General features: G+C 41.2%; 1 protein-coding gene across 2 annotated transcripts; it reads right to left on the bottom strand.

Moving 5' to 3' along the window:
* Positions 1-2,687: 2,687 nt before the first annotated feature.
* On the bottom strand, positions 2,688-23,234 carry slc37a1 (solute carrier family 37 member 1). 2 transcript variants are annotated; one of them, XM_020635423.3, is made up of 21 exons: positions 23,075-23,234; positions 21,531-21,785; positions 16,824-16,905; positions 16,310-16,439; positions 16,029-16,107; positions 15,635-15,770; positions 15,312-15,388; positions 14,823-14,989; positions 14,410-14,462; positions 14,017-14,088; positions 13,030-13,068; positions 11,788-11,910; positions 11,330-11,420; positions 10,777-10,839; positions 10,614-10,699; positions 10,013-10,061; positions 9,087-9,160; positions 8,916-8,994; positions 8,197-8,294; positions 7,951-8,015; positions 2,688-4,374 (listed from the first exon to the last, which is right to left on the bottom strand). In XM_020635423.3, exons 2-21 carry the CDS (start codon positions 21,584-21,586, stop codon positions 4,359-4,361), a joined length of 1,635 nt encoding a protein of 544 aa, XP_020491079.2. In that variant the 5' UTR covers positions 21,587-21,785; positions 23,075-23,234; the 3' UTR covers positions 2,688-4,358. The 2 variants fall into 2 exon arrangements, with proteins under 2 accessions (XP_020491079.2, XP_020491080.2); XM_020635424.3 differs by lacking the exon at positions 13,030-13,068.
* Positions 23,235-24,836: the final 1,602 nt, after the last annotated feature.

Below are 24,836 nucleotides of genomic sequence, written 5' to 3'. Positions count from 1 at the left end.
CACACTTGAACCGAATGATACAAATAGTCTACATTACACTTTTCCAATTCTGTCTGTTGATACTTACGTGCAGTATATGCGGGGAGAAAAGTCCTGCGTTTGAACCAATCAGAGACAAGTTGGAGTGATGTCACTGCCAGAACCGAGTCACACAGCAGGACAGCACAGGTATGAAGCGTCACTCTACCTGAGAGTTTATAAAGGGCCTTCACCAGGTTTATATGGATGATTAGAGGTCAGATGGTTCGGTGACAACAACAATTAATGTTATGACATTTTATTCACACATCATGATAAGATTTTTATACCTGCAGTGTATTTATAGGTACTCACCTGTCATTTTTTAACAATCAGTCGGCCATTAGAGCTAGTAACTATACCTATTCTTGAGAGGTGATTTGTAAGTCAATTTGAGAAAGACGATCCCTTCAATTCACAATAACTCCAGATATTTTCATGCTGAGCGTCATGTGTGAACACAGACAGCTGAATGTTTCTCTCTTCACCTGGAGTTTCTCCTCCAGCCTCCTCGCATTTATTCTGCTGCATCATGTTTCCGGTTCTCCAGTATGTTCTTCTCCACTCTTTAATTCAGATTGTGATTCTGTTCAACTACACGTTGATAGAAAGACAAATTCTCTGTGAGGTGTGTGTGAACAACCAGATCAGGAGGATTTGAGGAGCAGTTCTCCTGAAATGATCTAGACATTTTCAGGAGTGCACGTGTCAAAACGGTTCTGGTCACAGTTTGATCATGTTGCAGGAAAAAAAAACATTTCAGGACTACAACTAAGGTAGGTTTCAGTTGAGGTTATTTCTTGCTATGCTCCCTGTAGAAATTTAAAAGAAGAGAAAATGGTGTGGAAACAGAAGCAGAAGATGTTTGTGTTAATCTGCGGTGACTGAGGCCTTGAGGGAAGCCAGGTTAGCATTATGAGATAGAAATCTGCTAAAAAAAGGCATTAACCTGATTGCTATGCCGTGTAAACAACATCATACTAACAGCATGAAGCTAGTTTACTATCAACCTGTTTGCTGCACACTTGTTTTGGTGCTCGATTAAGTGCTCCTGTTAGTTGTTGATATTGTTAACGTCAGTATAAACAAAAACCAGGACCCGAAACTCTGACCCCTAGTGGTTAAAATGGGTACTGCAGCCCAAATTCAAAACATTGTAGAGACCTGTCTCCCCCCCTCTCTATAGTCGATGCTCATGCAGGTTGTCATGTGGTGGACACTGAAGCTTCAGTGTTTATCCAGCTCTGCATTGGTCTGTAAACCTTTCTGTGTTCTAACCTCTCTCCATTTTTCAAAAGCATCTTCAATATTGATCCTAGTTTGAGCACGTTTCTGTTCGTGGAGCTTATTAGAAACATGCAGAGGCTTTTTAGGTCGGGTACAATCACTTCTATCTGAACCACTTCTCTTGTTTGACCTGATAACTGCTCTCATATCTGGCAAACCGAGGGCGTCCAAAACGGCTGTGTGGGGGCGCCTTAAAGCCGCCTACCTTATCTGGTCCAAACAAATCCAGAGCATTCAGGATGTCTGATCACATATGTATATATCTTTATAATTATATTCGGTGTAGGAGTAATTATAACACTCATATTTCCCCTCTGGAATAATAAAGTATTTCTGATTTTATTGATGTTTTTGCTGATTTTTGACACTTGAGGGTTTTCTGGATTTGGAGCAATGCTTTAGGTGTCTGAAATAATGAAGATAAATGGAAAACAAATCTAAAAAGATAAACTGTGGAGAAGTGGAGATGCCTTGGATTTGATCTAAGAGGCCTTTACTGGATGATCCATCCATCATAAAGATTGAAAACGAGGGGAAACGAGGGCATGAGCAGGCTGTGCTGTTATTCTGATGAGTCACTGCAACACCCAGCAGATCAAACTGTTACTGCAATAAAGCCACATTAAATCCTGCAGCTGAGGGAAGGTTTAACCCAAACACCAGTGAGTTATCTTAGTTCAGAGGCCTTTACTGGTTTTCTGTCACACCAAGCTCTGGCGTTTAGATCCTTTGCTTTCCTGTTAATATGGCCGTATCGTAAAACAAAGTGACTTAAACATGGGGTCTCATTTTGGTTGAGTTCAGTGGAGTCCTGCTGTATCTCATCGTGTGTGTGTGATATTTGGTCTGCGTGTGTCACTGAGTGGGTCTCTGACTGTCAGGAGCTTACCGTTTGGGCTGACACCTGCCACCTCCAGCTGAGCCTGAAGCCCCCTCCACGCCACCAATCAGACAGATTTAGCTCCGCTGTAGTAAGACGCTATCAAAAACACAACCCTGCAAGAGTTAAGTGAACAAAGCACACGGTTTATTTTACCCAGAATGCTTTGAGTGACTGAGTGAGTGAACCGTCCCTTAAAGAAGTTCATTCACAATCACGAGAGGGGGATTTTTTTTTTCCTTTTCTTTACAAAATCTACATCCCAAGAAAAAGAAGTGACAACAAACGAAGGCACACAACGTTTCAAGTACGGGCTGAAAACACACGACATGCGGTCCCGGTCTGATAAAAGGCTCACTATGAAAATGCTGCCACGTTTAAATAATCCCAGAGTTTAACATTTACATGTTCATAACATTGCATGGTGTTTGGATTTTTACTTGTATACAGTTTACAGCCGATAAATTGACGGAATCATTTCTAAAAAAAACCTGCAAAATAATCACCAATAAACTGTTTTATTTTAGTTAAGTTACCATTTCAAACATGGTCTAAGCCCACAGGATCACTGATATATAAAGAGAGAGATAATTTAAACACCAACTGAACAACATTGCACTTAAAAATATATTAAGTTACATTCATAACATCTCTCACCCATCGACACAGCAGAAACACATCATTTATCAGATTAGATATAAAAATACAACTTTGGTGCCTTCAGTTCAAAACAGACGAGAAAAAAAAAATCACCACAAAGCAGACAAGAATAACTTAAAAAATATAAACTTTTTAAATTACTACATGATCACTACAATCTCTTTGGTTCAGTAAGGCGAAGGTGACACTGAGAAACAGCAACTTCCTCACAGCACGGAGGGGGTGGGGGGTTTGGCGGTCTACAAAAGCATGACTCACTTTTGACTCTTGGTCCACAGGATTCTTTCAGTTTTATATTTGAAAGGGGGAAAAGAAGATCTTTTAGAGGGCACTGTTACATACATTTATTACGCAGAATATCAGAAACAGATTTCTAGATTTTGCAGGTTTTGAGCTCAAAGGTCACATATGATGCATGCCAGTGGGGTAGTGGTTAGTGTGCGCGCTCCATGTATGGAGGCCTCCAAGCAAGCAGCCCAGGTTCGAATCCGACCTGTGGCTCCTTTCCCGCATGTCATTCCCAGCTCTCTCTCCTCGATCTCTAAATAACAGCATAAAATAAAAAAGCCCCAAAACTAACACGTACAGGACAAATCAGAATTTTGAAATAAGAGGTACTCATCAGTACACAGGGGGGCGCCAAAATCAACCAAAACCAAAAGTTTCCTCAACAATCTTAACGTATCTTTCTAAATCTTTAGTGTAGTGTGTATATTGTTTCTTATAAAGTGCTGATATACTGTATATACTGTTTATAAACTTCAGTAGGAGCCGACAGCCGAAAGTTTGGAGGGGCGGTAAACATTACCATGGTAACAACCAATCAGAGACTTAGCTGTCACACTCTAGGATTGTGGGTAGTGTAGTGCTATTCTCTGAGACTTCAGAACTTGTGTCTTCTGCAGGAGCATAAACCCTCGATTCACATTCAGATGGCTCTTGGTAAGTCTACCTGTGATGGTTATGACATCATGGCTAATAATCCAATCCCCTATGGAGAACATGAACCACACTTTTGATCACCATGTAAGGTTTTGGATAACAATAAAATAAGTCAGAAGAATCCATAAAAGAAATGGGCGTGATGGAAGTTGCTGTTTCAAAGGCTTCAAAATAAATAACTGTCACTTGTAGTTTAAAGTCCTAATATACACATCAAGGTAAGGCCAGTTTTTTTATGTCCGTCGATCCTCTGAGAAGACCGAGCAGGTAGTGTGTTTCACTTCTAATCTGTCCGCACAGAGCAGGTGTGCATTTCTGTGTGCATGTAAAGGATGTGCAGGTAAATCCTCCAGACTCCAGTGATCAGCTGCAGGTCTGTTTTGGTTCTCCACACACACACACAAACACACAGACACGCAAACACTTACACGTGCATGTGTGTGTGCATGGTTAAGGTCCATGTCTCGTGTCAGTGACAGTCCATTTTTTGTCTGACACACACAGTCCATTTCAGGCTTAGACTAGTGGTTTCAATGCACGGTGTGTGTGTGTGTTTGTCTATTCAAAGTGCTCAGTGCTCCTTCAACCTGTGAAAGAGAGACAAACATTTACACCATATCCATGAGTTAGGTGTCATTAACTTTTACAATCCAGCATTTAACTCAATGAAAACTGAACATGTTTAGAAGTTGCGAGACCTGGTTTCTCGTTAGAAATCATTTTGAAAAACAAACTTAATGGTTTTATTTTGATCTGAAGAAAAATCGTAACTGATTTAATTAAGATAATAAACAGGAGACACTGCAGCGTTATCACAGATCTCCTCTTCGAAATGAACTAGATCAGATGCTTGATGTTTCCACATGTGTGAGGAGAAGATGTAAGTTTTGTCGGTTTAGCTGAATAGTTGTCTTCATGTTGGCTCTCATTGGCTATTGCAGGTATTCAGATGGAGGCAGCCCGACCTTTTAGCTGGAGTCCAGATCAGGGAGGCTCTGACTCGAGTGGGAGTGGTAAAATAATCATATTGACACTACACACTTGAGGATTATGTGGATGGTTGAGAAGAGCCTTATGGGGCGTAAAAATCAGGCCTACAATCATCTAGTGTGTAGCCAGCCTTACCCATAATATATATATATATATATATATATATATAGTACTGTGCAAAAGTTTTAGGCAGGTATGAAAAAATGCTGTAAGCTAAGATTGCTTTCAAAAATGGAAGTGTTAATAGTTTATTTTCATCAATTAACAAAATGCAGTGAATGAACAGAAGAGAAATCTAAATCAAATCAATATTTGGTGTGACCACCCTTTGCCTTCAAGACAGCATCAATTCTTCTAGGTACACTTGCACACAGTTTTTGAAGGAACTCGGCTGGTAGGTTGTTCCAAACACCTTGGAGAACTAACCACAGATCTTCTGTGGATGTAGGCTTCCTCAAATCCTTCTGTCTCTTCATGTAATCCCAGACACACTCGATGATGTTGAGACCAGGGCTCTGTAGGGGCCATGCCATCACTTCCAGGACTTCTTGTTCTTCTCTACGCTGAAGATAGTTCTTAATGACCTTGGCTGTATGTTTGGGATCGTTGTCCTCCCTGATGGTATTACATGATGGATAAGTATCTGCCTGTATTTCTCAGCATTGAGGATACCAAATCCTGACCAAATCTCCAACTCCATTTGCAGAAATGCAGCCCCAAACTTGCAAGGAACCTCCACCATGCTTCACTGTTGTACTGCTCTCCAGCCCTTCGGCGAACAAACTGCCTTCTGCTACAGCCAAATATTTAAAATTTTGACTCATCAGTCCAGAGCACCTGCTGCCATTTTTCTGCACCCCAGTTCCTATGTTTTCGTGCATAGTTGAGTCACTTGGCCTTGTTTCCATGTCGGACGTATGGCTTTTTGTCTGCAACTCTTCCATTTAGATCACTTCTGGCCAGACTTCTCCGGACAGTAGATGGGTGTACCTGGGTCCAACTGGTTTCTGCCAGTTCAGAGCTGATAGAGCTGATGGCACTGCTGGACATCTTCCGATTTCGAAGGGAAATAAGCTTGATGTGTTTTTCATCTGCTGCACTAAGTTTCCTTGGCCGACCACTCCGTCTACGATCCTCAACGTTGCCCGTTTTTTTGTGCTTTTTCAAAAGAGCTTGAACAGCACATCTTGAAACACCAGTCTGCTTTGAAATATTTGTCTGGGAGAGACCTTGCTGATGCAGTATAACTACCTTGTGTCTTGTTGCTGTGTTCAGTCTTGCCACAGCGTATGACCTGTGACATGAAACTGTCTTCCACAACCTCACCTTGGTAGCAGAGTTTGGCTGTTCCTCACCCAGTTTTAAGCCTCCGACACAGCTGTTTCTGTTTCAGTTAATGACTGTGTTTCAACCTACATGTGACATTGATGAGCATTAGCACCTGTTTGGTATAATTGGTTGATCATACACCTGACTACAATCCTACAAAATCCCTGACTTTTTGCAAGTGTACCTATAAGAATTGATGCTGGTTTGAAGGCAAAGGGTAGTAACACCAAATATTGATGTGATTTAGATTTTTCTTTTGTTCGCTCACTTTGCATTTTGTAAATTGATAAAAATAAACAATCATTATTTATATTTTTGAAAGCATTCTTAGTTTACAGCATTTTTTCACAACTGCCTAAAACTTTTGCACAGTACTTTATATGTAGTATGTTTTCTATTACACTGGATAAAACACAAGAATTTAAAAAATAAAGTCATACCCACACACCCAGGTCCCACCTATCCCAAACATTAGTGAACCGTCCTTCATAACTTTCTCAACCTTTGTTCCATGAAAAGATCAAATTATACAAAGGAGTATTAGAGCCTGGGATTTTTTGGATTAAAGTCGTAAATTTACGAGTATAAAGTTGTTATTTTCATCTATAGTTATATCGGAAGAGCAGCCGCCTGTGCAAAAACGAGGAACGTGGAGTATCTTGTAATACTTTAGTAAAGATTTCACAAATCAGTAAATACTTCCTTGTGTCGTTTGTAACACAGATTGATTGAGTGTTAACTCTGAGAAACGACCTGTTTGTGGAACAACAGTTTGATAAGGTCTCTAAATATCGGATTAGGCCCCGTGTCCACCTCACGTTTTTTTTCTGAGCGCCAAATTCTCTTTTCAATTGCTTTCATCGAGGAGAGAGTGTTTGCAGCAGCAGGACGCTGCCTGGAGAAAAAGCACAGCGCCCAGCGTCTTTTTTACAAGCGCTCCACTCCGAGCACTTTTCCAAATGTATGATATTCCCCGTAGTTTTGCCGCCTACAGATTGTTTCTTATACCCACATCCTTTTTGCTTCGTGTCTGATCTGATAAAAAAACATAAATATTAAACATGCAGTAAAAAATAACGGAGCAGTGTCGGTCAACCAGCGGCCATTGTCAACAGACTGTTTTTTATAGGGACAGGACGGACGTGCAGCGCTTTTCCTCTCAGCACACAAACGCTCAATGAAAGTGCTCCCGAGCGCACAGCCAGAGCTTTTCTGCCTGGAAATATCGCTAGGTGGACACAGGGCCTTAGTCGTGTTGGTGCTTTACATATGCAGATATGAAACTACAAATTCTTTCAGCACATCAGCGTCAACATGGTGATGAGTATCAGGACACTGAAAAGAAACTGGGACTCTTCTGGAGAGAGAGTACCAAACTGACTCGGGGGAAGTTGTCTCTTTTGTGGCAGAGAAAATGGCTTCTCTTCTGATACAACCTTTCAGAATAATCGTTTGAAAATAGCCTCATTTGAATCAGATTACGAATTCCTAGTGTAAATTAACGACTTTAATCTCTACATTTTATAACGTGGCTCTAATACTCTGTCGTAGAATAACCTTACAATGATGGTCATAAAAGAATGAACAAAGGAGGAAAAGGGTTAACTCACATGACGCTTGCTTCAAGTTTATATTCTTTTATATTTTGTGCTGCAGATAAATTAAACGTCAATACATTTGTATTGTAATAACTGGTTCTCTAATGTTTGTGCTGTTTTTAGCTAGAGCTGAATTTTCCTATCATATTGACGAAGAATCAAGTGTTTCAAACTGTGTATGTGAAATATTTGGTGTCAAAGAATGGAAGAAAAGGAGAAGGGAAAACAGATTCATATAGGACTCACTCTACGGTGGAGATGGGACGGGATTTAGACGAGGACAGCTCCTTGGTGACGAGCCGTAACAGAAGCTGTACACACACAAACGCAGAGTCACACATTTGATTTAACGACAGCTTTCAGCAGCGTTACTGTTCTAGAGGGGCGCTGCGTCTTTCAAAATAAAAGCTTCTTTTAATGCACATCAAGGGGGGAAACAATTTAACTTGCTTCCTTCCATCATTGATGTCATGCGGTTTATAAAGAACTCACCAACAGAGCGAAGAAGTCAGCCGCCATCAGCATGTAGAACACCCGATCCCAGCCTCCTGCAGACAGCAGCCCGGCCAGCAGGGGGCCCAGTGCAGCTCCTGAGACGACAAACATTAAAAAGATTGTTTGAAAATAGTCCTTAACAGGTGCATTTTTTCCAGTCGGAGACTAACACTGAGTCCAGACTAACAGGGAAGAAAATGTCACAGCTAGTGGCAGTTTAACTCTATCAAGTCTAGATCTGTATGAAAGTAATCGCAGTAAAAAAAACGTGTGTTGCCAAAAAAAACATGTGCTCTGCCTCTGGTCACTTCCTATCAACACCTGTGCTCTGCCTCTGGTCACTTCCTGTCAGCGCCTGTGCTCTGCCTCTGGTCACTTCCTGTCAGCGCCTGTGCTCTGCCTCTGGTCACTTCCTGTCAGCACCTGTGTGTCTGATCAGACTTAAAGCTGTTCCTCTGCAATCCCGGAGGTTGTCTCCTCTCTAGATACTTGCTTGTGTCGTTCTTACTCTCTGATGTTCGTCACTTCAGATAAATGAAGCGTAGAATATTTAAACTTTTTGGAGCAGTGCCGTAGTCAGCGTTGCCTTTTGGTAGTTTTGCATGACAGCAGATTAAACCTTGTTTCTGTGACTTCCTGATTTCAAAACATTCTTTGCTGTATTAATCATTTCAGCACAGTGACGTTGTGAATGTTTGCTGATCTGTGATACTGACCTACAGATCCTGTGCCGTCGATGATGGCGGTGACTGTAGACAAAGCTCTGGCGTTGCCTTTTAGGCTCTTGTGGGTCCCCTGAGGTTAAAGATACAATTATAGAGAGAGGAAAATAAGATGATACATAAGAGAGTGTCTACATTCATTAGACAGGAATTAAAGAATCTTACCAAGTCAGCGGACACTGCAGTGGTGATGAGTGAGTACGGTCCATTGACGAGACCTCCACACACTAACAGCATGCCTGAGAAACACAAAGTTGGCCGCATATATATTTTTATTTTGCATCGTGTTACTCTGAGTTCCACCTCATGATCAAAATATATACGAGGCTTTTTGGAGTTCAAACCCTCCGTGCAGTACAACATCTATCTGACAAGCCTCTCTCAAAAACAACTGCTCGTTGTGATAATTACACGGCATGAGAGCTGCGGCTGTCGCTCAGCAGCTGCACCTCCTCGCCGGCTGTATCACACTGTCGGCTATAATGACATTTACTGAGTCCTCTCAGCATATTGTGGGGATAATGAGCTGCAGCTGTGACCATCAGGGGCTCCGTGTGAACGAATTAATCCAGATCAGTCGGGCCAGTGAATGAGCAACTGAAGATCGTAAGGGCTCATCTCGTCGGCTAATCAAAGCTAATAAGCCACTCTGATATATTTAGCCAGGATGTGTGACCTCATTTATCTGGATCTAATACATGACTCACAGCTGGACACACAGAGGGACGTTAAGCTCAAGTATATTTCTTTTTTGTTAGATTTACATTGAACATTTCTGAAACAGTGTTCAGAAGCATTTATGAAATATTACACAGCAGATAAAACGGCTTAGTGATGAGCCAAGGACAAAGTCTTAAAAGTGCTCACTTCATTGTAAAGTTGTATGGTCGATAGAATTAGTTGGGAAAAGATTTAAAGAAAGTTGGGAAAAATATGGATTCTTGATATTTTAGATATCTTGTTTTGTCCACAATATGAAGATTTTCAGTTTATCGTCATTGTAATTTTTTTTATCAATCAATCAATTAAAGAATCAATCATCCAGTTGCTGGAGAATAATCACTGGCTGAGAAGTGGAAGCTAATTCTTACCGATGGTTGGGCCCAAACCGAACTCACTGATCATGGAGAAGCCGTACAGCTGCAGGGACAAGAACAAAGCGTGCCGATTAAAACATATGCACTGTGATTGCGAAAAGAAGTCAGTTTACACTTTAACATTGTGAATAAAAAGAGAGCTGCACGCGATCCTGATCAAGTTGACAGACTGTGTTTCTGGTCAGTAATAAAAAAAGACGGCCCTCTTGGATTGTCAGCAGGCTGTTTGGTCTTAGGGTCATTATTGCTACCGTAAACTAAAGTAAAATCTTTTGTATCAGTGCGGGGGCGGCAGCAGTGGCAGAGGGGTTCGAATGTGTTTGAACATTATCGTATCATAATTCTAAATTCAGTTGATATTTTGAAAAAGTGACAGCTCCAATAACCACTAGGTGACCCAAGCACAAAATGCACTCGTTTAAAGAAACCTGTAGCTACTCTTACTCTCAATATTTTCACTCTTTTTCTGTTCAGTTGGTAGCGATGGAGAACAACACACCGCTAAACTATGGAGACGACGGCTCACCAACGGTCCAACTAGGATCAATGATCAATGGCGATGATCTCCTTGGTGTGTCAGAGACTGAAGACTTACCGTGGGAGCCGATAGCAGCAACATAACTGCACACGTGGTGGCTCTCTTCCCCAGTTTATCAGAAATCACTCCTGCCAGGATCCCTCCTGTGCGCACACAAACACATGATGAGCCAGGAACACAGCTTATATCAAGACGAGAGGAAAATGTGAAAAGCACCTACCCACGATTCCTCCCACGTCAAACAGGGTGGACAGATCTCCAGCCTTCTTTGCATCTAGGTGAGCTGAAACACACACACACACACACACACACACACGTACTCAATTTTCCGTCACTTCAATACTCCTTCTGTCAAGGCCTTTTGTCCCACACGAGTTGTGGTAATAAAACGGAGTGGGACGATCTGCCTACACACTAAAACACAGCACAAGAACAATCTGACAGGTCGCCGTATCAGCTGTTAGATGACATTGCAAGAAATGTCTGTTCTACTTCACACTAGGGCTGTCTTTTTTTATTCCAAGTTCGAACATTATTTGAACCCGGGGGAGAGAGTTCACTGTAATGAGCTGTTCAAAATATGAACTCAAAATATACATTAAAACAGGCCGTCTGAAGTAGTTAGTAGTTTTATTCAGCAGAGGGCGCTGTCAGCGTGACTTTACGTTTCATTGCACTCTTGACCTCGGTAAATTAAGACAGTAATGTTGGTTTCCGTATCTATCCACTGTCCTGTCTCTACAATAAAGGCATGAAAAGCATTACATCCTCACCTGCTTTAGTGATGTAGAGCGGCAGCCAGAAGAGGAAGGTGTAGCTGACGAGCTTGGCAAACAGCAGACACAAAGAGAACTCGATCACTCCCTGCAGAGACAGTGTAAGGACATGACAAGTGTTATCTCAAGACACTTTACAAAAAGCAGGTAAATGACCTTACTCATCATTATGGTACAAAGACCCAGCGTTAATTCTTCATGAGCACTAAGCAACATTTAGCAAAAGTTACAGTGGCAAGAAAAATGTCCTTTCAAGAGGCAGAAATCTTGGGCAAATCCAGACTCATGAAAAACAGCCATCTATCGAAACTGTGCCAGGCTTGAAAATGGGAAAGGGGGAGATGGGATAAGGTGCCGGAGGAGGGAAAAATAAGACATTTTGGATGGTGTATCAGTGTGTGTGTGTGTGTCTGTGTGTGTGTGTGTGTGTGTGCGTGTATATGTATATAACTGACTGGTATCCGCAGAGCTCCCATGAAACTGATGGCAGACGGTTCAGCCTCCCTCTTCACCACCACGACCGGCTGCACGGGGACACACACGCTGTCTCGCGGTAACAGCAGCTCTGTGTCGTAACTCTGAGGGAGAGACAGAAAGATCAGGAGCAGCGGGCGGATTCTTCGTTTGTCCCACCAAAGGAAGATTAATGAAGGGAAGTTGTTCAAGAGACGATCATGTGCAATGGGGGAGCTCTGTTTGAGTTCTGTGATTTTTAACCCAGAATTTTTCTTATCAGTTGATCAAAAAGAGGAACAGATTTAACTTTTTGATGATAAATTCAATTATTTAAAAATACCCTGCTTTAATTGTAGCAAAGAAGAATATCAAACACCAGCACTGTTGTGACAGATACTTTATATTCAGCATTAAGCCAGCACTGTTTGAGGATATCTGGTGTGACAGAAGGGAGGAGTTTGCTGCATTAAGTGACTTTAAGAAAAACCAGTCCACTATGAAGCCTGGAAAGAACTTTTGCATGCAGCAAACCCAACCCACCTGTCAGACCCTGAGGATGAATTCAAATGTCCCTGCTTCTTTTTATTATGGACTTCACTAGCCCCTAAACTCCACCAGATGAGTGTACGGTCCATCTCCGCTCCGTTGCGGAAGCGTAGCTGATAGGTTTCACTTTATTCAATGTGTGTGCTTCCAAGGCCTCTGCTACACTGCGTCTCAGCTCCTTCACTCCGGAGCCCCCTGCAGACTTCTATTTCTGCAGGTTGCTGGAGCACTGCATATCAATTTACAACAGGGCAGATAGAGCGGGACAGGAAGTCAGACACCAAAACAACAGTAAAACATCCGGTTTATTTTCAGAATAAAACATTCTGTTTGACAATTGGGACCGTATGTTTGTTTGTTGATGTGTTTTATACGGTTTTATACCACATACAGTACATCGTATTTTCTCGCCCTGTCATGAGTGTAATCTGTAATACCCGGGAGCACGGAGCTGTAACGGAGCGCCGAGGACACGCAATGCACACGTATCTGGTGGAAGTTCTGGGTAACATGTCCCCCCAAAAGATAGCTAAGGGCTGTCCATTATGTATTACTGATTTGTCATCAGGTCCTTACAGGGGACATTTGTATTCAGCCAGTAAATGTTTCTAATGTTCATCCAGCATCCCACCAAGTCCGACAGAATGACTGCACCTGAAGCACCCACGAACACCTGGAAGCACAAAAGAACCAACCTTCCTGTTTTGAACACTATCCATGAAATAGTAGTGGGCCTGAATGGATCAATAAGGACATGTTAAAGTGCAGCTAACTAACAGTCAGTTTAATGTATTTGACTTGTTGTCTGTTGGACTAACATGAATACACACTGAAACAACAACAGATCAATTTTAATCAATCATTTCAGTGTTTCAGGGAAGCCTGAATGTCCTTCTTCATTGTCAAAAAAATAATCATACAACTGAAATTAAATGAATGCAAAATATTTGAGTTACTGCCCATGACAGATTTAGTCATGTGTTTTGTGCCCCTCTGACTGGTTTTAAGTGGGAGGGGCTCAGTCGGATACAGAGGTGATGTCACAAACTTTCTCACACCAATCAGGATCCTTAAGAAAACCTTAAGTTGTTTTGAACTTCTCTTGCCACTCATAGCCGAGAGTATTTCATGTCATGGCCAAAAAACACAGATTTTGGCCGCTGTATGTACCGTCAGATCTGTTGTATATGACGCACTTTAATATTTACTTCTCATCAAAAAAGTTTTTAAGAAACAGACTTTAAGGTAGCCTCATTGCAGTGGCCGTGGGTTTGAATCCGACCGTGGCCCTTTGCTGCGTCATCCCTAACTCTCTTCATCCAACATTTCCTGTCTCTCTTCAGCTGTCCTATCTAATAAAGGCCAAAATGGCAACTTAGAACAGATTTAAAGTTGGGTTGTGAAGTGTTTTAAGGATGTGTACGGATTTAAAATGTGTATATAGACAGAGAGTCAAGATAGCATTAACTTAAACAACCGCTGTAACACACACACACACACACACACACACACACACACACACACACACACACACACACACACACACACACACACACACACACACACACACACACACACACACACACACACACACACACACACACACACACACACACACACACACACACACACACACACACACACACACACACACACACACACACACACACACACACACACACCTGAGTTTTGTCTTTGTACTGCAGATACATCTCAGTCTGTCCGTTTACACCGTTCCAACACTTGGTTGGGACCTGCAAGAAGAAATAAAAACACATTATCCACACAGTTACAGTTCACATGTAAGTGTAACTTGTACCAAAAAATCCTTCAATGACTCATGCTGGATTCGTCACAGGGTTGAGCACACATTACATGCAAACTACTGCACACATCCTCTATAATATTTACAAACACAATAAGTCCCTGATGGCTGCTCAGAAAGATAACATGTGTCTCATATGAAACATATCAAATACACAAAGAATGGAGGTTTAATTATATAAATGTTAAAAGAAAGAAAATGACTATTTTCATTTATTCAAATAAAAGAAACCGTAAAACTCTGTGCTTACATTTGTAGTCGGTGATGAATTTTGAGCGTGTATGCTCTTCAGGTCGTTTGGATCTGGAGAACGGAAACAGATAGATTCAAGTTAATAAATCAATCCTTCATTTACAGTCCTCTCAGTTTTCGGATGGCTGACAGTATTTTATGGCTCTTTTGTATGTCACTAGTGTGCTGTTCAAAACTGAGTTGGTTGTCCAGTGTCCCCCCGATGTATTTGAAACTGTCATCCATTCATAAAGCAGTTTGTGTTAGCTAAAAACTCTCAAATATAATTAGCTAATTAAACATCAACTCACTAAACTAAAAAAAAGTTAAGCCTATTAATGTGTGCAATATGTTAAATCCAGCAAAATATGAGGCAATCAGTTTACTACTCTAATATCATAGTTTTCCAGCCAATGAGGAGGCTGCACTCACGCTCAATAAGGAAGAGGAAGCAGACGACGCCCATGGCTGCTATGATGATCCCCGGTACGATGAAAGACATGCCCCAGTTGGAGGAGACCCAGTATCCGGCGATCAGAGAGCCCAGGATGTTTCCCACTGAGGTGTGCGAATTCCACAGTCCCATGATGAGTCCACGCCTGCCAGACACACATCAGGGTGTAAGATACTTTCACAGTTCTCTGTCACTCACCTGCCTGCTGACGACATGACTGTCTTTGCCCTAAATAAAGTCACTTTGTCCTATTGTGTTAAAATCATGATCTCGACCCGTTAGTTTGTTATAGTCGTGTAACCTTTGAGTTTTAAAAGTTCTCTTGACAGAACACGTAACATAAAACTATCAGATCAAGGCAGCGACCCAGAAACACTTGTTTTGCAAGTTTAACTTAGTGTTTTCCCCGAATGGATTTTGGTGGCTTTGAATATCCAAATGTTCCAGTAGCTTTGACTAGACCTTACCTTCCTTTTCCAAACCAGTTGCTGATGCAGGTCACTACACTGGGCCAGCCAGTAGTTTGGACCAAACCGTTAGCTACCTGAAATAGGAGGGACAGTTTTATTTTGTAGAGTGAGGTATTTAGGAAACACAGGTATTTAGTGACAGTCTTAAAGGCCTTTCAGATAGGATGTGTGTGAGCTGCGCTTTCCACGGAGTAGGGCGCAGAGCAGAAGGGGAGCACACACGAGCAAAAAGCCCAGACTTTTCTTCTGCTGCGCAGGGGGAGACGAGCAGCACAGAAGTGTTGTTTCATTATTTAATAATTAGTTATACTGCGTCTCACCTGGACAAATACATAGAAGCCCAGGCTGTGGATGTTGTAGACGTAACCCAGTCCGAACAGGCAGGTGAACAGACCGCTGGCCAACATGCCAAATGTCAAGTACAGTCGGATGGGCAGGCGCTCCCCGATGATTCCACTGCACAGAAATGACATAAAATTTATAACCACATTATTCTCATTAATACAACTTTCTGCTGATGATTTTTCAACACTACATTTCAACACACATGTTGATACAAAGATGACTGAGGCTCTTTTGTTCTAACACGCCGTTTAAATAAAAGTGTCAGAGTATAAAGATCTTTGACAGTCCTACTGGATACACAGGTGTCAATGACTGGTGATATTTAGTATGCTGTTACATATAGGAGGTGTTTGTATATCATCGTCTTACCTGAGGTACATTCCTACTGCGTATGCACAGAGGAAGGAGTAGTCCATGGCTCCCAGCAGCTGTTTGTAGTTCCTCTTATCTGTGGAAATCAAGAGGAGATGTGCAGTTTAGTTCACTGTCAAGTGTGTCAATAGGTGTTTGGGTTGACCAAAGTTTAAGAAAATAATCACTTTAGAGAGCAGCAGTTTGTGTCTAAAGCTCAGATTGATTAGGAACTCCATAACTGTCACTGTTGAGTCTACTCAAATCCTAAATATCACAAAAGTCATTTAGATACTTACCGAAAGGTTTCCAGCTGCAGTCAACGTCTGTGTGGAGAGACGGCAGGGAGGGCTGCTGGCCGCCGCCGCTGCTGCTGGAGGCCATGGTGGCTAACTCACTGACGGATGAGCAGTTCTTATGGAGCTCGCTCTGTGAATTAAAGCAACAGTTCAAAGGACAGAAAACACTGTCTTACACACAGGCAACGTGAGAGGAAATATGTGCAAGGGAGGTATCCCCGTTTAATTTCTAGATTCTCTAAAATACTCTCTTAACCTCACAGATTTCATTTTTAACTACATCAAGGGCTATTTAGTGTTGATTGGTGAGGCAAGACACCGTGAATAAAATTAGAAAATATACTGCTTGCTATTATCTACAAGTTTGACAACTCTTCCAATAATAATTTTTTCCATATCTACTAAATGAAGCCTTAAATCTCTTTCACCAGAGCTTTAGCAGTTCCTGGGAAACTGGTGCAGGGTGTGTTATTGAAAGTGGGGATTATGCAAACGTTAATGCAGCAGATGTTACCTTGACGATGCTGATAGGTTTCCTGGAGAGGTGAAAGCTGGTGTAGAGCAGGAAGGTCAGCATAAAGGTGAGGGCTCTGTACCTGCAGAGAGGAGACACAAGAGGGCAGCACTGAGGGCTGAGTCGACAGAAAGAAAGTTGTGTGACACTTGTTCACATTTTCTACATACTTTCTTCTCTCCTATATGTCCAACAGGACTAGCTGAAACCTTCATAGGATTCCTCCACATGGCTGAAGTAGCACAATAATAGCTGAGCGTATTTAGGGATAATCATGAAACATTAATGAATAGTCAAAGACGCCTTGTTGACTTAATGTCCCGGCCCGTCCTGTCCTGTTATGTAACAAGCAAATATATACAACGTGTGTGATCACCCACTATGGTGACCGTGACGCACTCTTTGGCTGATTCGACCTCCCACATGTGGCTGACTGCCATTAAAACACACAAAAGACGACAAAGAAATGAGTGTTTTAAGGCAAACCAAAAATTGATTTCAGGTGTGGCTGAGTGTCAAAGAAATATGTAAAGAGACTTCTGTCATGACGACTCGTTCCTTCACCAAACAGAGTGTCAGAAGCAGCTCATTACACGGCCGTCATGCTGACCTTGTTAAGCAGTACACACAGAGCGTTAATGAAGTCAGAAGATCTGCTGCTGAAACCTGCAGACACGTAAACAGGCCATCAAACATACAGGATATCCTGTAATTTGAGTGTGTACTCTCCTTACACTCTGATGTATTAATCTCTGCGTCATGTTTGTACACTTATCTCTGCGCTGTTGTTATCTCGGTCGTTGAGGTTTACTTTTACCCACAGAGTTCTGATTTCGTCCACGGGTCTATATTTTAATGAACCTGTTTTTTTCTGTGTGTACATGTGTGTGTGTGTGTGTGTGTGTGTGTGTGTGTGTGTGTGTGTGTGTGTGTGTGTGTGTGTGTGTGTGTGTGTGTGTGTGTGTGTGTGTGTGTGTGTTCAGTACTGATGAGGAGCTGCAGAGTAACCACCATCTGGCAAGACAGTAAACAGTCTGAACCAGGGATCTGTCATGTATAGTAGCTCAGGAATTAAAGTGGTTTTTCAGGCTCTGCAGTGGACACAAGAGACAGATGAGGAGCAAATGCACAAATTCTGATGCAACAGCTGGGCGGCGTGCTGTGAGCCTGTGAGTAAATGTGTGTGTGTTTGCTGAGTGTAGCTGGTTTCCACAGGCAAAAGCTAGACAGCTGTGGCAAGACGCTGCTCTTATGATTGCAGGCGTTTTACAGTCCTAACCAATTTAGAAATCATGTGACATAAAAAATAAATAAATAAATTTAGTGCAATAATCTGCCAAAAAGCAGCTTTGATTTGAGAGAAAATAACGCAAAAGCTGAACAAGTTTTAATGAGAAATTGGTCAGGGAGACGAGGGCATAATCAGTTAGGATTTCAAAAGTCCTGTGCACTGAGCCCAGCCTAACGCGGATCAAGAACCAGACTGCACTAAAGCCATGCTCATATGTAATGACATTACCTATTGCAAAAGATTAGATACCTTAAAAGACTAGTTAAATCGTTCGTCAAATAATCCCGACATACCAAATCCAAGTACTAAACTTTAATGGGCAAACAGCAGTTTGCTTCAAGGTCACAGAGACAGTTGTGTTGCTCTGTTCCCTGCTCTTCTATCTCGAAGGCGATAAAACCATGGTAGAAAGCAGAACTGTGATGCAAGACTTCCATTCTCTTTGCACATGCTTGCCTGACAGGTTGGAGGACACACACAGACACACAATATACACTTACTACACAACTATGTGGTTGACATTAAAAAATGGAAGTGACCATTACAGAGACGGAAGACACTGATTGCAAGACTGATCAAGTTTCAGGAAATCCTAAAGCAGAAAAAGTTAATTTACCAATAATACTACTAAAATCTCTAACAGGGGGCGCTCAGAGAGACACTCAAAAACATCCTGAATAAAAATATAAAGAGCTGTGTCATTTTGTTATGCAGCAAAGAAGCTTTTTTATTTTATTTAAGGAGCATTTAATTTCACAAACAGGTAGATTATTCTGTTGTTTTTCATGTACATGCCGGCATTGTGCGGCAGACTGTAAATAAAAGTACCTGTGTGACATTTGGCATTCAGCCCATGTGGATTTGACTTTGTTTTCTGTACAGAAAATATATAAAGACATTTATCATGCATCATTATTCAGCTAAAAAATATTGAAATATGATTTCTGGTCCATATCACTCAGCCCTAGAAGCAGCAGAAGCTTTGAATAAATAATGAGGAGTATCATGCTTGTAAAGACTGCAGGCTGTGAAATAAGATCTGAAAGTCAGCCTGGGTAGAACAAGTATCAATGCACGGATGATTTCCCAAGCCTGCGGACTAATCCACAGAAGCATCCTGCACATAGAGGCTCTATTCAGCCTTCTGCCATGGGCTGTAAGTTCAGCTCTCTGCTTCAAGTTCTTATTTCTATACTGGATACTGTATGTGCTACGGGGAGCTGACTAATAGGAAGGTTTTGTCGTGTTCAGTGGACGCGAGGCACAAGATATTAAAGGTGGAATTTAGCTTCTAGCTATGGGAGTCACTTCATTTTTGACATTATGTATTCCTGCATGCAAATTTTAACCGCTTTTAAAGTGTTCTGCAGCGTTTAAGAAATCAGCTATCCAAAACGAGTTTGGTCCATTGTGCAGATTTATTTTACTCTATAAGATGACTGGACTACAAGTGAATATCTGCAGTAATAGGGAGTTGAACATGACTTCTGTTGGGTTGTAAATCCTCGTCATATAAGCCTGACTTATTCAAAGGTCACCGTAATGCGCAAGTAGTTGAGTCTAGTTTTGTTACATATTATCCAGCCGACAAAGTCAAGCCTTAGAAAACAAATGATTCTCACAGTTCCCTAAAAAGACCTTCAGGACAGATGAATCCTCAGTAAACATCGAATCGTGTTATAAACACAACATTTTGGAAAGAAGTAATAATAACGTTTTTTATACTAAATCTTTATACTTCAAGTGCTGCTGGAGCTTTTTGACATTTTAAGAAAAGCCCAGTGATATTCTTTATCCTTCTTCTTATCAACAACAAAGCCTGTTAAAACACCAAAACAAACAATGAATGTAATATTGTACCAGCTGAAACACACTGTCGCTGTACCGGTCCTCTAAACTCTCATTTCTGCACCAAATGTGTTTTTAATCTGCTTCTGAAATGTTTCCTAGCAAATATTGTTTAATTCTAAGTTGCAAACAAACCAATATTTGTTTATCTAAGTGAACAGGGCTAGGGTAAGGCTGTAGTGCATACTGCCAGACCCCAATCTGTTTTTGGCAGATCCAGAAGGATTTCTTCTATTTTATTATCTTTTATTTATTGACATTAGAGGTAGGGTTAGTTAGCTGTAGAGGTCACTAAATGCATGCAGCTTTTAAGTCCAAGACAAATTTCCCTAAGGGGACATTAAAGTGTATCGTATCTTTGTATTGTGTTCTCTAGCCTCCCCCTTCACACTGTTTTCCTGGTTCAAAGGACAAGTTCTGTAAATCATCTTGACACCTTGTTTGGATAGTAAAGTTTTGCATCTCCCACCTTCATACTTTCCTGCTGGGAAGCTGCTTCACTGGCAAATATAAACATATTAGATAGATGCTCGTACCAAGTACAGTAACCAAAGCAGATTTGTGATGTCTTTGGTAGACTTGTTTCCTGCTCCAGTGTAATTGACGTAACAGTTTAGTCTAGGTGGGTCAATGTGACACCACCCTGATAATGATAATGTATTTTAGGATATATGCGATTGCCTTTCGAAAAGTTCTGCAGATGTGATTGAGCAAGACACGAGTACAGAAGTGTGATGTTGAATTATGTCTCCTCATGAGTATTCTTCTTATGTATAAACTTTCATCAACATAAGCCATCTGAGTCATCTGAGTCTTATTGTGTGGAGTCAAAGTCTTAGTAATTTCTTCAACAGTCAGATGTGATTAAATGAAAACAAAAACAAATCTGTTTGGCCTGAAGTATGAACAGTTTTTGATGCTTTGCTACCAAAAGATTTGAATATCGAGGTACTTCACATCATATCCAACTTAAATCCAGATTTCATTTACTTTTCAGCGGTAAAACAAAGTCTGTTGTTTGTGATTTCAGTTTAAAAAAAAAAAACTAGAGTAAAATGAACTTTCTAAAACAAATACAAAACCTTAAGAAGTTTCTGTTGGAAATAAGCTTCTAGGACTGAAGGTTCCTGGAAACATGGCTTTATTTTAGAGCACTGAATCAGAACTACAGACCCAGAGGAGAAAATATTCTACAATTCATTAAGCAGACACTTTTATCCAAAGTGAAATACATCAGAGAATAAGTACAACACAAGCAAGGATCTAGAGAGGAGGAAATAACGTCATTGAGTGCAAATGAACAGCTTTAAGTCTGATCGGACACACAGGTGCTGACAGGAAGTGACCAGAAGCAGAGAACAACATCGACAGCTGTTCTTCAGACAATATATCAGGTTAACCAATGATAAACACAAGTGCACAATAGATTCAAACAGACAGTTAAAAAGATAATCCTGATCACAATCCAAGAACAAAAAGGACCTGAAACTGCAAGGAACGACTTTGACAAGACAATACCTGCTTGCATTCAAACACACAAGCAAACACACATACAGATTGAGACTTACCACTGGTCCCTGTTGAAGGACACCAGCAGGCGGATCCCAGGAGGAATAGCTGCCATGTTTAGACGCTTTAGTACTGACGGTTACGGAGAGGGGAATCTGTTGAGGGCTCACGCTGAGCAGGCTGACTGTGTGCATGCAGATGTGGTAGTGCCGCCTCGGCTCATCTCCATCTCACAGGAAGCTGCTGGGAGGTCCACAGCAGGGGGAAACATGGCTGACACACAGAGCACTGGAGCAAGATGGGAAAACTGGAGTCTGAAAATATGAAAAGAGGAAGAGGGGCAAGAAATAGAGTGTCAGTTACACAGGTGGTTTCTCCTGCTAGGCTAAACTTACAGGAAGTGTCAGACATTAAGGTAAAAAGGAAGACCAAATCAGTACACCAGAAGCTGCTACAATTCACATTAAACAAAATGTATCACCACCTGTGACATTTCAGGCCCTAACCTTTCATCAGACATGAACAAGTGAGGATACACACCTCCATATATGCAACCCCTGAGGTCACATCATGTAATACAAAGTAAGGAACAATATTGTTTTGTTGTTTGGGTTCTCTTGATTTGAGGGTTATGTTCTGTTTTTTGTTTTTCCCGGGGTTCGGGTTCTCTTTGCTGTGTCACTTTTTAAACCTGTTTTTAAAGGCGCTATGTAAACAGATGTACTATTGTTCTGCTGCACAGGTGTTAGGGGACGACATACTTTGCATACCAATAGTTTATGACATGTTTATACGTCAAATAACGCTATCCCTCTGATCTATCAAATCATCTTACATGCATGATCTTGTATTTTCCCCTTACCCACCTCACCTCGCCAGCTGAGTATCTGCTGCTCTGCACATGCTTATTCATGCCTGAGGCAGCAGCTCGGCTCTGGGAGACCACATACTGAGCAGAGGAACCACGATGAGCTGGACCTGCATGAATACTAGTATGTCTGCTTATGAAAACTAGAGAGGGTGGCCACGTCACAGCCAGTGGATCTATCTATACATGTCTGCCTTAGACTTTTATGATCATTACCACTAGCTGTTACATGATGTGCCACATATACAGTAGCAACTCTCTGGTGTCATATATTTGGCTTCCTGGTTTCGTCGTCTAGTAACCTAAAATCAAAGCTCTTGAAGGTGTAGCTGTAATCTCACCTGCTACAATTTGGTCAGGAGGTTTTTTTAACATCCAATAAATGATTTAAACATCTTCTAACATCGATTTTAAAAGAAGCAGAAAGACATTAAACCATCTCTTCCTCCAGCTCCACTTCAGTGTTTGCTGAGGCAGAGAGAGCAGAGCAGCATCTGAAACTTCAGACGGTACTGTAGGCTGATATTCACATTACTCTCCTAATGTGTGATAATATGTCGAATAATAACCATTACTGGTGAGATATACCGTGAAATAAAGGTACACCAAGCCTGTAAACACTGAGGTTGTTAACAGCTAGCTACTCCACACCGCGGCTAGATCAAACATTTAACCGTCTCCTGGGCTCGTGCTCGAACTAAATTCGTCACAAAGACTCCGGATCATTGTTCTTACCTCGGAACAGAAAAGACGACGACTTTCTGTCTGTTTCTGTCTGTTTCTGCCGTCAGTGTGGCGACGTATCATCCACTTCCTTGTTTAGTGTGAAAGCTAGCGTCTGTCACCGAAGAGCGCCACACACACACCACACACACACACAGCTGGGCTGGCGGCGCGCGGCGCACGTTCTGCTCCGCTGCTCTGACGTCATGATCTGGCTCGTGCTGCTGGAGTCGGGATGTTTGATCTCTGATCCGACAGCCTCTCCATCTACATTTTTTTTTTTTACATGTATTTGAATTGTTATCTGTATGGAAGCCCATTTCCGCCAGTAAAAAAAATAAAATAATAAAGTCTCATTATTTTTACTTATCTCATTATTATGTCTTTATGTTTCATAATTTCGACTTTTTATCTCATAATTATGACTTTATTATTTTCATTTTTATTTTTTTAACTGGCGGAAATGGGCTTCCATATATCTGAGACTAAAACAAATTTTACTGAATAATCTGTGATGGAGAAATATGATGTGGAGAGAAATATTCTCTTTTTTTCAAACCTTCCCTTATATAGCAAGTAGCCTATGATATCCACTAATGAAAATGTTCTGAAAGGAAACATATGCACCAGTTTAAAAATTAATTGTAAATGTACTTAATTAAAACACTGGAAGGGCTGACCAATAAGAAAGCCACCAGGAGTAATGGCATTTACAAAGACTTGAAAAAACTCTTTAAGATTCAAGATTCTGTCTATTTGTCATTTTTCTCACATTTGCATACATTCCTAGGACATTGCTACATTCCTAAAACTAAAGGTGACCGAGTCTTTCCTGTTCGACCCCTTTGGCTGTGGATAAACCTGCTGGAGGAGATCAGGGAAGCAAACACACTGCCTTCTTTGAAGTCACTTGAAGTCAAACTCACTCTTTTAGACTAGATTTTTGTTGATTGTATGGTTTTATTGTTGTTTTATGTGTTATGTTTTATCAACTGTTGCTTGCTTTTAATTGTATGTAAAGTTCTTTGTAACTTGTTTTGAAAAGCGCTATGAAAATAAAGGTATTATTATTATAAAACAAGACCAAATGCTGAACTCCGAGCCCCAAGCAGTGTGACAGAAAAACCTTTTTGTAATTCATTCCTAATGTTTTGTTATTTCTCTCTAATTATGGATAGATAAAGAGAGAGAGAGAGTGAGAGAGAGAGCACCTCTGTGGTCCACCATTGCAGTGGTTCCCAAAGTGAGGCTCGTGAACCTAAAGGGGGTTGCGAGCCACCAAAAGTGGGGGTCTTGAGATGCTTAAACCTGTGTGTTTATTTATAAAGTTTTGTTTTTCCATTCAGTGCTTGGAAATTATTTGTATTCTGTTCTTACTATAAATTGCTGTGAACTTCAGAATCAGAAATACTTTGTTTGAATAGTCCTTTGGTGTGTGTGTGTGTGTGTGTGTGTGTGTGTGTGTGTGTGTGTGTGTGTGTGTGTGTGTGTGTGTGTGTGTGTGTGTGTGTGTGTGTGGCACTGCACTATGTTATATGCCTCAACCACCTCCATGGACAGTGGGGGTCTCCAGTCTCTGGCACCCTTATTTTGGGGGTTCGGTTCGTGAACCCCTGGTCTATTCCTATTTTCTGATGTTAAAAAAAAAAAGATCAACCACCATGTCAGTGATTGTCACAATAAACGTTTAGAAGATAATTCAAGATAAATGTCATTTAGGTCACCTCTGGAAACCATGTGGTCTCCTCTGTGTCTGCTTATCTAGTGTTATGAT

Source organism: Labrus bergylta, chromosome 13 (genome assembly GCF_963930695.1).
Source record: "Labrus bergylta chromosome 13, fLabBer1.1, whole genome shotgun sequence".
Classification (NCBI taxonomy): Eukaryota; Metazoa; Chordata; class Actinopteri; order Labriformes; family Labridae; genus Labrus; species Labrus bergylta.
The sequence above is the reverse complement of the archived record's forward strand: the minus strand, read 5'-3'. Positions and strand labels throughout refer to the sequence as shown.